Source organism: Perca fluviatilis, chromosome 20 (assembly GCF_010015445.1).
Source record: "Perca fluviatilis chromosome 20, GENO_Pfluv_1.0, whole genome shotgun sequence".
Classification (NCBI taxonomy): Eukaryota; Metazoa; Chordata; class Actinopteri; order Perciformes; family Percidae; genus Perca; species Perca fluviatilis.
The window spans coordinates 34,084,903-34,099,902 of NC_053131.1; the positions used below are offsets into that span (position 1 = coordinate 34,084,903).

General features: G+C 41.9%; 1 protein-coding gene across 1 annotated transcript in view; it reads left to right on the forward strand.

Moving 5' to 3' along the window:
• The window catches only part of mdga2a (MAM domain containing glycosylphosphatidylinositol anchor 2a), a 56,370-nt gene that overhangs the window by 21,593 nt on the left and 19,777 nt on the right, over positions 1–15,000 (forward strand). The window contains exons 8-9 of the mRNA XM_039785458.1: positions 3,688–3,836; positions 8,482–8,656. Of these exons, the coding sequence (XP_039641392.1) occupies positions 3,688–3,836; positions 8,482–8,656 (324 nt within the window). The remainder of the gene's footprint in view (positions 1–3,687; positions 3,837–8,481; positions 8,657–15,000) is intronic.

Consider the following 15,000-nt stretch of genomic DNA (forward strand, 5'->3'; position numbering starts at 1 on the left):
CAGTATTAGGGGACCACTAAGGTCTATATAAAAGAGACTTCAGATCCAGTATCAGGGGACCACTAAGGTCTATATAAAAGAGACTTCAGATCCAGTATTAGGCGACCACTAAGGTCTATATAAAAGAGACTTCAGATACAGTATTAGGGGACCACTAAGGTCTATATAAAAGAGACTTCAGATACAGTATTAGGGGACCACTAAGGTCTATATAAAGAGACTTCAGATACAGTATTAGGGGACCACTAAGGTCTATATAAAAGAGACTTCAGATACAGTATTAGGGGACCACTAAGGCCTATATAAAAGAGACTTCAGATACAGTATTAGGCGACCACTAAGGTCTATATAAAAGAGACTTCAGATACAGTATTAGGGGACCACTAAGGTCTATATAAAAGCATCCAAAGAGCACCATGTCATGGGACCTTTAAGATTTTATGTCCTATTTAATGGATGCACCGAACTCTGGATTCGGGTTCAGATTCGGCCGAATATTGGGCTTTTTGAGGGGGTTCTGTTTCTGCCGAACCTTAGAATATTTTTCCACCCCTACCGAACCCTACTCGGCTGCTGCTCGTTAGCTAACGTTAGCTTTCTAATTTCACCCACCCAACATGCCTTCTGTAGTGGAACGGCTTCGAATGACGACCAAAAACGCTTGTCTGTTACTGTGAACATTTACTGTTCAATATGTTGCAGTTTTACACACAAGAAAGTGCACAACTTAAGCTTGACGGACATGTTTTGCATCTAGCGTCTCACGTTCATTTCAGTACGCTAGCAAGAGTCATAGATAGTTAAAGAACTGGACCACCAGACCCTGTGTCCCTGGTCTGAGACCAGTGAAGAATACTAGAAGTCTCTTTCCCGGTGCTGGCTGAGCGTTACTGAGCAGCCTCCAACTGAGCTTGAAGACGTAGATGAGATGTGAGCAACCTGTCTGAAAGTGTGAAGTCTTCTGGTAGCTGTGCCGAGAGAAATCTCAATCATTCCCAATCTTACAGAGACGGAGAGCGTAGGTATATGTAAGGAGATAACATAGACACAGGCTAATTACTGATCACTAACATGCTAGTTAACATTAGTCATTACTGATCACTAACATGCTAGTTAACATTAGTCATTAAACCTAAACAGATAATGGAAGTCCAAACTGCCTGTGAGCTTCTCCTGTACTATACGGTAATTCCTCTACTGTGTGACAGTAAGTCTCGTGGTTATGACCCAATCGTTAGCCTATTGTTATAAAAGCGTCTGCTACGGAGCCATAACGTGAGCTACAAGGTAGTGGAGCCTTTTATACATTGTCATGTTTCTTTAGAAATAAACAACGGACAAATAGTCTTTAAACGCTTCAGATGTAAAGGTATTCTCTGTCAAAGTGACGGCAAAATGAATGGGAGTCAATGGGATGCTTATGGGAGGTGATGGCTTGGTAGCATCAAAATGGTGCCACAGGAGGTACGCGTTTCGGGGAGAATCTTACCCCCTTGGCAAGAGTACACAACGGACAACTTCCGTGTAGGCTACTTCAAAATGGTTCGCAGTAAAATTAAATTACTGTTAAACAAATAAGGCTGTGTACCTTTTCACATATCAGCTGTAAATCAAGTACTGTAAATAATGTGTGTGCAGCTCTATTATCTGAGCAAATACAAGTATCGGATCGGGACTCAGTGTCAGCAGATAATCAACATTTAAAAGATCGGGATCGGATCGGGGGTCAAAAAAGCTGATCGGGACATCCCTAGTGTGAACATAAATAAGTACAGTGTGAATTTAAGTAACAGCAGTGAATAATTACAGATATTGTACATGTAACTGAAATTATTGCACCAAGTAATTATTGTACATAACTGTCCAAGTACATGGAGATGTGATGTGGTTGTGAATATGTGCTGTGAGTCCATGATGAAAGCGCCCCTGTAGAGAAGAGACGCCCTGTCAGCGCAGCGATTTTCTCTCTCTCTCTCTCTCTCTCTGTAAACTCCACGGCAGCGTTAAGCCTCTTATCACGCCGCGCGGCGAGCATCATGCAGGCAGCAGCAGAAAGCCGTTAAAGGAGGGAAGTTGTAAGCTCGGGATGGAGAGCTGATGGAAAATGATGGCGATTATGTCGAGCTCGTCACTCGCTGCTGAGGTGAAGTTTGTGTTGTTAATCAGGTGTGAACACGGCGCTGAGACGGCAGCAGAGCCGCAGAATAAATGACAGAGCAGAAGTGAAACTCTGACATCAAAACGTGAGACAAAACTCCAACATGACGACTCGCCAGACTGGAAGACTGTTCCTCACACCTTCACTGAAACAAGGAAACTAAAGTTCAGTGTTTTTTCTTTGTCTGTCTCTGAGTTGAAGCAGCAGAACAGATTCACCTTCCTGTTTGCATTATTCATGTTTCCATCAGTCTCACTTCGGATTATAGCAGAGTCCCTGATATTCAAACTGATTGGATGTCTCCGTTATTCACTCCAACATTTCCTTCTCTGAATGGGCTGCCTCTTTGTCTACATGGTGGTTGGTTTATTCCAATATTCTCTGGTGTTTTGGGGGTGGGTTGGTTTTTTTTTTTGGGGTTGGGGGGTTTTTTTTTTGGGTTTTTGTGGGGGTTTTTTTTTTTTGTTTTGGGGGGTTTTTTTGGGGGGGGGGGGGTTTTTTTGTGTTTTTTTTTGGGGTTTTTTTTTTTTTTTGGGGGGGGGGTTTTTTTTTTTTTTGTTGGGGGGTTTTTTTTTTTTTTTTTTTTTTTTTTTTTTTTTTTTTTTTTTTTTTTTGGGGTTTTTTTTTTGGTTTTTTTTTTTTTGTTTTTTTTTTTTTTTTGGGTTCAATATTCTCTCTTGTTTTAGCGCTGGTTGGGTTCAATATTCTCTCTAGTTGTAGCCCTGGTTTGGTCCAATATTCTCTTTTATTTTAGCCCTGGTTGGGTCCAATATTCTCTCTTGTTTTAGCTCTGGTTTGGTCCAATATTCTCTCTTATTTTAGCCCTGGTTTGGTCCAATATTCTCCAGTGTTTTAGCCCTGGTTGGGTCCAATATTCTCCAGTGTTTTAGCCCTGGTTTGGTCCAATATTCTTCAGTGTTTTAGCCCTGGTTGGGTCCAATATTCTCTCTTGTTTTAGCCCTGGTTTGGTCCAATATTCTCTCTTGTTTTAGCCCTGGTTGGGTCCAATATTCTCTCTTGTTTTAGCCCTGGTTGGGTCCAATATTCTCTCTTGTTTTAGCCCTGGTTAGGTCCAATATTCTCTTTTGTTTTAGCCCTGGTTGGGTCCAATATTCTCTCTTGTTTTAGCCCTGGTTGGGTCCAATATTTTCTCTTGTTTTAGCCCTGGTTAGGTCCAATATTCTCTTTTGTTTTAGCCCTGGTTGGGTCCAATATTGGGGTCAGTGTTCTCTTTTGTTCAACGCACACTTTTCTTCTGTTTTTTCGCTGTTTCATCATTTCTTTCTCTTCTCTCTTGTCACAGTGAACCATTGATTTGATTGATTTTTTTGTTATATATGTGTTTATGTATATATGTATATATCTGATAGTTTGATCAGGTTTCTAATCTTTTCAGATTCTCACCGTTATCGGAGTCTACGTCGCATAATGTGAAGCTCTGTGATTTGATGTTTGTTACCTAAATGCACCCTGGGAGTGGTAGTTGAGTCCTCTGCCCTGTGTGACCTCTGACCCCTGTGTGTCTTCAGGGAAGGCCTACGCTCCCGAGTTTTACTACGACACGTACAGCGCTCTGTGGCAGAACAAGCCTCGAGTCTACGGCTTCAAGCTGCAGTGGACGCAGATGGAGCCCAACGCCGTGGACCGGATCCTGGCCTACAGACTCGGGATCAGACAGGTCAGTGCAAGATTTATACTTTGTTCTATGTCCGCCTTGCACGTGCTGGCTCATTACGCGGATTATATACAAATTAATCATTACTTTTCGTAGCATAAGTATAAACAGTGAAGACAAACAGCCTGAACTCAGCTGTAATTTTTAGCTCTTTTGAAAGCTGCCATGTTGGTAAATCTTAGCCGACACAGCCGAACAAATGTTCAGATCAGAGAGCAATATGTCCAACAGCCAAATTGTTGATCAGTCTAAAACTGCATGTCAAACGGCAGCCGATCCAGCACAAATTAGCCACTATTCTTAAAATGAGTCGACCTATTCAGATTGGAAATCAAGCTGACAGAAGTAACATGTTCTGTATATATACTCTGATCTTCTTGTTAAATGTTCAGGTGTTCAGTCGATCAATACTTAATCTGATTCCAAACCTGTCCCGATTGATTTGATCTGACCAAAACTATCACGCTCCGAAAACGCCAAAAAAGAAAAACCGATGGTTACCAGAATACAGGAGCATCTGGCAGGACTAGATATCTGGTGTTATAAGACCGGGAAAGCTCCTTAAAGGAACACGCCAACTTATTGGGAATTTAGCTTATTCACAGTAACCCCCAGAGTTAGACAAGTCCATACCCTTCTCATCTCCGTGCGTGCTGTAACGCTGTCTGACGTCTCCAGCATTAGCTTAGCCTAGCACAGATCCTGCAGGTAACTGGTTCCAGTAGTCCTACTGCTCCGAATTGTGACAAAAGTGACAAAATAACACCAACATGTTCCTATTTACATGTTGTGATTTGTAGAGTCACAGCGTGTACAAAAAACAATGTAACATGAGACACAGCCGTCTTCTAACCGTAAACAAACCGGGAACTATATTCATTCTGCTACTTGGGCGGAGTGATTTGCTTTGCATAAAGCCTGTCTCACTCCGCCCATTCATTTTAAAGAAATGGCAGAGCAGATTCCCAAAACAAATCCAGTGTGGCAGGGTTTACATTTTTATGATGTAAATTGAGGGAGCAAAAAGCAGCATCTGCTCCAAATATCAGCTCAAGAAAATTGGCAGCCCGTATCGGTCATCGGCTAAGGCTGATGAAAAATAAATCGGTATCGGCATCGGCACTAAAAAATCCATATCGGTCGATCCCTAGTTATAAGTATAGGGTGACCAGACGTCCCGAAAAATTCGGGACAGTCCCGAAATCCAAGCAGTTGTCCCGAATCCCGAATCCTGGCCTAATTGTCCCGAAAATTAGAGAAAAGTCTCAAGAGCAGACTCTGGAGTATAGTTATAGTCCGATTGAACATTAAAAACTGTCCATGGTGGTTTTTAACTGAGTCGTCCTGCAGCTGCAGCTCCCGTCACCACTTGAGTTCATGATTTTAATGATTTTTTATTTGTATTTTCGGGTTTACAAGACAAGAAAAGTTGAGTTTCTGAATAAAAATAATAAATAATTTTGGTGCGGTGTTTTGAAATTCATGTTGAGTACCAGGCAGCCACGAGAAGCAGTGATTGGATTGGATGTTGCTGTTAAAGAGCAGACATGACAGTCAGTTGAATTCCTGAATAAAAATAATTATTTCGTCCCGAATTTGACCCATTCTCATCTGGTCACCCTACATAAGTATCAGGAGACGCAGCTCACGTATGTGATGACGGCAGGACGTAGTTTTGTCACGTAGAGTTTTTAACCGTACGTGCACACCGCAGCCGACTTGAGCTGCAAAGAAGCTCTGGCCGCCCCATCATGGACGCTGGTCAGAAAGTACGGGGAAACTTTTTGGCACTTTGGCCACTCTGACGTAGCAGCGTTCAATGTTCGACCATGTTCAACACACGATTGGATAAAAAGCACAAGCAGCCGCTGCACGGCCAACACACTGACACTAGAAACCTTTTATAAATGACATTTATAAGGACAGAATTTGTATTGTTTGTTGGTCGCAGCGGTGTCTGTTAGCGGTTAGCTCGCTCGTTAGCCGCTGAACCGCAGCAGAATGCAGGCAGAGCGAGCAGCCGACCAGCTGTTGATCCGTGCAGGACTTCACCGTGAGAGGACTGTTTAGAGACCATGAGACGGCAGGTAACGTTAACTGGTCCCTATACGCAGACAACGTCATATCATAACTGATAGGGTAACCCAGCAACGGCGATGATGAACTTTTCCTCCATTTTCTCTGAACTAATGTTCTGGCAGGAACTAAAGTTTATATCGTATGTTTCTCCGGGAATCAGCCAGCACGAAGGACGTCTATATTCCGATTGGTTGCTGGCGTTTGCCGCTGCTGCCGCTGAACCGCGTCATAGCTCATTACCATAAAGTTGACCTACTTTAAACTTTCAGATTGACGCTCTGGTCGCTCAAAACGGCCAAAACGTGACGCCGACAGATTTGCCGCTCCTCGCAGCTGAGAGAAGCTTCCGTTGAAAATAAACGACTTCCGGTAACTTTAGAGGCTCAAGTCGGCGGCGGTGTGTACGTACGGGTTAGTGCGCTGGCATAACTGCAGTGTGAAACCAAAACTCACCAGATCAAATGTAACGATGTAACAGAAACACGAACCTTGGTCCGGACCTTGGTTCGGACTTTCAGGTGTGTTTGGATCAAACTGAACCATGGTCCGGCACCTTATCGGCGCGAAAGCATCGGATGGTTCGGACTCTCTGACGCTGTCGTCGTGTTAGAAGACCGGAAGAGGGTGTCGAAATCGTAGAAATCCGTAGTTGAAAGTGTCAAAAAACGAACCAATCAATGTCAAGTATCAGCAGGTGAGCTCACGTGCTGTGTGTGGTGACGACAGGAAGCGGTTTTGTCACGTAGAGGTCTTTGGTGCGCTAACATAACTGCAGCGTGAAACCAAAACTCACCAAATCAAAAGTTACACCGTAACAGAAACATGAACCTTGGTCCGGACTTTCAGGTGTGAAAAGGCCCGAAAATGATCTGAAGCAGTAAAATGTTGCAGCACACAGTTTCTGGACATGGACAGGAAGAGGAGGAGGAGGAGGAGGAGGAGGAGGGCTTGTTGCTGTGGCAACCTGTCTGTCCTTTGATTCATACAGAGCAGTGTGCTGCAGAGAGAGAGAGGGAGAGGGAGATGGAGAGAGAGGCAGAGGGATAGAGAGAGAGACAGAGGGAGAGAGAGAGATGGAGAGACAGAGGGAGGGAGAGAAGAAGGAGAGAGGGAGAGAGAGAGGGAGGGACAGAGAGACAGAGAGAGAGAGCGAGAAGGAGGGAGAGAGAGAGTGAGATGGAGAGAGAGAGAGAGAGAGGGAGGGAGGGAGTACCTTTTGATTGACATGCACAGAATTAGTTTATCTGACATCATAATTATCCTGTTTACTTGTATTATTATATATTATATATAGATGTATTTACTCCTTGTTGTTTACATGTATGTTTGTTCTCATGCTTTGGCAACACACGTGTATTTATTTATCATGCCAATTAAAAAAGGTGCTGATGAGACAGAAACTGATGAGAAGAAGATGATGAAGATGATTTTAGAGAGTCTGGAGGAGAACTAAGTAAGACAAGATGTTTACAGGAGAGAGAGGAAGAGGAGGTACCAGGATGTAGAAAGCAGGTCTCTATGGCGATGAATGAAGATGAGTCTCCCGTCCTTCTCCGTTGAAATAACGTGAACGTATTTTAAGTATGTTCAGGAAACGAAAAGCAAAATGTACAAATACAATCTGGAGTCAGATACTTGCAATACTCAATAAAACCATCAAATCATATTAAATGTATATCACGATACAATCAGACTCAGCTCCCACGTATCGTCCCAGGCCTAGTGGCTGAGATTAGGAACTGTGATAGGAAACCATTTCTTTGTGTGTGTGTGTGTGTGTGTGTGTGTGTGTCTCTGTCTGTGTGTGTTTGTGTGTGTGTGTGTCTCTGTGTGTTTCTGTCTGTGTGTGTGTTTCTCTGTCTTTATGTGTGTGTGTGTGTTTGTGTGTGTGTGTATGGGTCTGTATGTGTGTGTGTTTCTCTGTCTGTGTGTGTGTGTGTTTCTCTCTGTCTTTGTGTGTGTGTGTGTGTGCGTGTCTTTTTCTGTGTGTGTGTGTGTGTATGTGTGTTTCTCTCTGTCTTTGTGTGTGTGTGTCTTTTTCTGTGCGTGTCTGTGTGTGTGTGTGTGACTGTGTGTGTGTGTCTCTGTTTGTGTGTGTCTGTCTCTGTGTGTCTGTGTGTGTGTCTGTCTGTGTGTGTGTGTGTCTGTGTCTCTGTTTGTGTGTGTGTGTGTGTGTGTGTGTGTGTCTGTCTCTGTGTGTGTGTGTGTCTGTGTGTGTGTGTGTCTGTCTCTGTGTGTCTGTGTGTGTGTCTGTCTGTGTGTGTGTGTGTCTGTGTCTCTGTTTGTGTGTGTGTGTGTGTGTGTGTGTGTGTGTCTGTCTCTGTGTGTGTGTGTGTCTGTGTCTCTGTTTGTGTGTGTGTGTGTGTGTGTGTGTGTGTTTGTGTCTGTGTGTGTGTGTCTGTCTGTGTGTGTGTCTGTCTGTGTGTGTGTGTGTGTCTGTCTGTGTGTGTGTGTCTGTGTCTGTGTGTGTGTGTGTGTGTGTATGTGTCTGTCTGTGTCTGTCTGTGTCTGTCTCTGTGTGTGTGTGTGTGTGTGTGTGTGTGTGTGTGTGTGTGTGTGTGTCTCTCAGAAGAGTCAGTCTCGTTGGTGGGAGCAGGAGATCGCCATGGAGGGAAGCATCCAGAAGGGTGAGCTGCTGACCTACAACCTGACCGAACTGGTCAAACCTGAGTCCTACCTGGTCCGCCTCACGCCCATCACCCGCTACGGCGAGGGAGACACCACCGACACCACACCACGTACGGGTATAAAACAACCACAACAATACCAACCTATACTACTACAAACCCAAATAACCATCACACAGGATGCGTTGGGCTACGACAACATTACACCACAATATAATACATCATACAGCGGTACGTTGGGTTACTGGACAATACACCACAATATAATACATCACTACAGCGATGCGTTGGCCTACTGACAACATACACACAATAAATACCCATCACCACACATCGTTGAGCCTACTGGAGCAACATTACACCACAGATATAACCATCACTACAGCATTCTACTGGACAACATTACACACAATATAAACCCATCACCTACAGCGTACGTTGGGCTACTGGAGCAACAACACCACAGATATAATACACCATCACCTACAGGACTTGGGCTACTGGACAACATTACACCACAGATATAATACCCATCACCTACAGGTCCTACTGACAACATTACACCACAGATATAATACACCATCACCTACAGTGACGTTGACTGGAGCAACATAACCACAGATATAATACCCATCACCTACAGATGCGTTGGGTCTACTGGAGCAACATTACACCACAGATATAATACACCATCACCTACAGCGGTACGTTGGGTCCTACTGGAGCAACATTACACCACAGATATAATACACCATCACCTACAGCGGTACGTTGGGTCCTACTGGAACAACATTACACCACAGATATAATACACCATCACCTACAGCGGTACGTTGGGTCCTACTGGAGCAACATTACACCACAGATATAATACACCATCACCTACAGCGGTACGTTGGGTCCTACTGGAGCAACATTACACCACAGATATAATACACCATCACCTACAGCGGTACGTTGGGTCCTACTGGAGCAACATTACACCACAGATATAATACTCCATCACCTACAGCGGTACGTTGGGTCCTACTGGAGCAACATTACACCACAGATATTATCATTCATGTTATAGTTAACCCTCTGAGGGGAAACTTTAACACACATTAGTATTCTTATTGGATAATGTCGACTGACATTTTCAGGAATACTAGTAGTCATGGAAATCTTCCAAAAAGTCATGAAAAAGTATTGGTTAAAATGTGTATGAACCCTGTTACTGGAGCAACATTGCACCACAGATTTCATACATTCTTACCTGTTAGTTTGAACTTACACTTTATATAAATCTAAAATGTATGTGTTCTGGCTTCTGCTGCTGCTGCTGCTCTGTGTGTGTGTGTGTGTGTGTGTGTGTGTGTGTGTGTGTGTGTGTGTGTGTGTGTGTGTGTGTGTGTGTGGTTGCGTGCGTGTGTGTTTGTGTGTGCGTGTGGGGCTTCCTGGTCTTCACACTGTCCCAGATCTGTAGCGTTAACTTAGAACTAGCGCTGCTAACGCGCTGGGACATCACACACCACACCTCCTCCTCTGCTCTGGAGCCTGCAGGAAACACACGCATGCAAGCACACACACACAAACACACATACACACACACACACACACACACACACACACACACACACACACACACACACACAGGAAGAAAAATATCCCCCAAAGTTTTTTTAAATGATTTCCTTCCGGGCAGCGCTTAGCTTTTAACGTCTGTGTGTGTGTGTGTGTGTGTGTGTGTGTGTGTGTGTGTGTGTGTGTGTGTGTGTATCCAGCAGGCTGTACACACACACAACTGTATAAGGTTATGTACTCAGTTAATTAACATAATCTGAGGCTGTGAACTCTATTTTTTTTTCTGTGAATCAAACACGAGCTTCGCTGACTGCCCACATTGTGTTCTGTTAGAGGATACACACACACACACACACACACACACACACACACACACACACACACACACACACACACACACACACACACACACACCATGCCCACGTTGTGTTCTGTTGGAGGATAATCCTGATCTTATTTTGTAGTAAACAGGAAGCAGAAGTTTTCATTCATGTTACTGCACACACACACACACACACACACACACACACACACACACACACACACACACACACACACACACACACACACACACACACACACAGCGGCACGCTGGTTTGGTTTCACATCTCGGCTTTCTGTTTTAAACTGAAAGTTGTCGGCATTTCTCTAAACCAATCACAATCATCATGGGCGGCGCTAAGCTCCGGACGCAGTGACGGTGGCTCTGCTAAATAGTCTCAGGAAGGAACTGGTTCTGGTGGAACATTTGCACCCAGCAAAAGAAAACTCTTCATCCAGTATTACATGAAGTTTACTGTTAACATAACACAGTACCGTGAGCTATTTAAATGAGCTGATCCATGGTGAAACCTCATTGGCTCTTACCAGTGGATCTCTGTGTACTTCGTCCACAGCAATCCCACCAATCAGTCCCAAAACCTCCCAGTTAGAGAGGAAATGACCTAAACATATTCTTATTAAAACCTCCCAGTTAGAGAGGAAATGACCTAAACATATTCTTATTAAAACCTCCCAGTTAGAGAGGAAATGACCTAAACATATTCTTATTAAAACCTCCCAGTTAGAGAGGAAATGACCTAAACTTATTCTTATTAAAACCTCCCAGTTAGAGAGGAAATGACCTAAACATATTCTTATTAAAACCTCCCAGTTAGAGAGGAAATGACCTAAACTTATTCTTATTAAAACCTCCCAGTTAGAGAGGAAATGACCTAAACATATTCTTATTAAAACCTCCCAGTTAGAGAGGAAATGACCTAAACTTATTCTTATTAAAACCTCCCAGTTGAGAGGAAATGACCTAAACAATCTTAAAAACCTCCCAGTTAGGAGGAAATGACCTAAACTTATTCTTATTAAAACCTCCCAGTCAGAGGGAAAGCCCTAAACATATTCTTATTAAAACCTCCCATTAAGAAAATACCTAAACATATTCTTATTAAAACCTCCCAGTTAAGAGGAAATGACCTAAACATATTCTTATTAAAACCTCCCAGTTAGAGAGGAAATGACCTAAACATATTCTTAAAACTCCCAGTTAGAGAAATACCTAAACTTATTCTTATTAAAACCTCCCAGTTAGAGAGGAAATGCCCTAAACATATTCTTATTAAAACCTCCCAGTTAGAGAGGAAATGACCTAAACATATTCTTATTAAAACCTCCCAGTTAGAGAGGGAAATGACCTAAACTTATTCTTATTAAAACCTCCCAGTTAGCAGGAAATGCCCTAAACATATTCTTATTAAAACCTCCCAGTTAGAGAGGAAATGACCTAAACATATTCTTATTAAAACCTCCCAGTTAGAGAGGAAATGCCCTAAACATATTCTTATTAAAACCTCCCAGTTAGAGAGGAAATGACCTAAACATATTCTTATTAAAACCTCCCAGTTAGGGGAAAGCCTAACATATTCTTATTAAAACCTCCAGTTAGAGGGAAATTACCTAAACATATTCTTATTAAAACCTCCCAGTTAGAGAGGAAATGACCTAAACTTATTCTTATTAAAACCTCCCAGTTAGAGAGGAAATGCCTAAACATATTCTTATTAAAACCTCCCAGTTAGAGAGGAAATTACCTAAACATATTCTTATTAAAACCTCCCAGTTAGAGAGGAAATGACCTAAACATATTCTTATTAAAACCTCCCAGTTAGAGGAAATGACCTAAACATATTCTTATTAAAACCTCCCAGTTAGAGAGGAAATGACCTAAACATATTCTTATTAAAACCTCCCAGTTAGAGAGGAAATGACCTAAACATATTCTTATTAAAACCTCCCAGTTAGAGAGGAAATGACCTCTAAACATATTCTTATTAAAACCTCCCAGTTGAGAGGAAATGACCTAAACATATTCTTATTAAAACCCCCCAGTTAGAGAGGGAAATGACCTAAACATATTCTTATTAAAACCTCCCAGTTAGAGAGGAAATGCCCTAAACATATTCTTATTAAAACCTCCCAGTTAGAGAGGAAATGACCTAAACATATTCTTATTAAAACCTCCCAGTTAGAGAGGAAATGCCCTAAACATATTCTTATTAAAACCTCCCAGTTAGAGAGGAAATGACCTAAACATATTCTTATTAAAACCTCCCAGTTAGAGAGGAAATTACCTAAACATATTCTTATTAAAACCTCCCAGTTAGAGAGGAAATTACCTAAACATATTCTTATTAAAACCTCCCAGTTAGAGAGGGGAATTACCTAAACATATTCTTATTAAAACCTCCCAGTTAGAGGAAATGGACCTAAACATATTCTTATTAAAACCTCCCAGTTAGAGAGGAAATGACCTAAACATATTCTTATTAAAACCTCCCAGTTAGAGAGGAAATGACCTAAACATATTCTTATTAAAACCTCCCAGTTAGAGAGGAAATGACCTAAACATATTCTTATTAAAACCTCCCAGTTAGAGAGGAAATGACCTAAACATATTCTTATTAAAACCTCCCAGTTAGAGAGAAATGACCTAAACATATTCTTATTAAAACCTCCCAGTTAGAGGGAAATGACCTAAACATATTCTTATTAAAACCTCCCAGTTAGAGAGGAAATGACCTAAACATATTCTTATTAAAACCTCCCAGTTAGAGAGGAAATGACCTAAACATATTCTTATTAAAACCTCCCAGTTAGAGAGGAAATGACCTAAACATATTCTTATTAAAACCTCCCAGTTAGAGAGGAAATGACCTAAACATATTCTTATTAAAACCTCCCAGTTAGAGAGGAAATGACCTAAACTTATTCTTATTAAAACCTCCCAGTTAGAGAGGAAATGACCTAAACATATTCTTATTAAAACCTCCCAGTTAGAGAGGAAATGACCTAAACATATTCTTATTAAAACCTCCCAGTTAGAGAGGAAATGCCCTAAACATATTCTTATTAAAACCTCCCAGTTAGAGAGGAAATGACCTAAACATATTCTTATTAAAACCTCCCAGTTAGAGAGGAAATTACCTAAACATATTCTTATTAAAACCTCCCAGTTAGAGAGGAAATGACCTAAACATATTCTTATTAAAACCTCCCAGTTAGAGAGGAAATGCCTAAACTATTCTTATTAAAACCTCCCAGTTAGAGGAAATGACCTAAACATATTCTTATTAAAACCTCCCAGTTAGAGGAAATGACCTAAACATATTCTTATTAAAACTCCAGTTAAAAGAAACTCCAAAACATATTCTTATTAAAAACCTCCCAGTTAGAGAGGAAATGCCCTAAACTTATTCTTATTAAAACCTCCCAGTTAGAGAGGAAATGACCTAAACATATTCTTATTAAAACCTCCCAGTTAGAGAGGAAATGCCCTAAACATATTCTTATTAAAACCTCCCAGTTAGAGAGGAAATGACCTAAACATATTCTTATTAAAACCTCCCAGTTAGAGAGGAAATGACCTAAACATATTCTTATTAAAACCTCCCAGTTAGAGAGGAAATGACCTAAACATATTCTTATTAAAACCTCCCAGTTAGAGAGGAAATGACCTAAACATATTCTTTGTAAATCTTTACAATCATTCCCTGAAAGAACCGAGCAGTCCTGCCTTGTTGCACCGTCCAAGTTTTCTCCAAAACTTGACATCTTCAGCGTGTAGTAGAGCTTAGATCGGGCCCAAAACAATCGAGCCCGAGCCTGTGCACGTTGTGTCCAAGCCCGGCCCGGCCCGGCCCGACACATTAACTGTAATTACGAGCCCGATTTAAACCCGACAATGTTTTAATACGTGGGTCGTTATAACTGACGTTCTCAACTACAATTCAGAGTTGTTTGAAATGCAGAAATCTGTTTAAAATGATCTTAATGAATAATGTAACAAAGAAGAAGGCTGTAAACTGCTCCGTTAGTTTATTCAGACTGGAACGGATCGCAGATGGATCCGAATGAAGAAACGTAAAAAAAACTCGACGCATGTCTCTGTGAGGGCTAGCCTCGCCCTCAGGGGGAGCCTACGCTCGGAGAAGTACCAGAAGATGACGTTGAAGGCTGACTATCATCTGTTCTGCCACGGCGAGCCTGCTTCATGTGTCTGTTCATCGTCTCCGTTTTATCAGCCGTCAGGCGAGCAGCGTGCCGTACTTAATGCACTCGACAACGCCGACACATGTTGTTACTAGCCACGACTCATTTAAAATGGATCCATACCTCCGACTTTCCTACAGAATTGCTCAAAGGTCATTCTCCTAGCTGTGTTTATTTATTTCTTTACATCTCAGCTCCATGCTGCACTTAAGCTCCACCATACAGCATAACAGGGCAACTTGTGCTTCTTTGTACACATTTGTTACTTAGGCCTAAAAATATAGGCTATAATATTTCTGATTATGTCATAGCTTTCTCCCCCACCCATTTACAGTACAGGCCAAAGGTTTGGACAC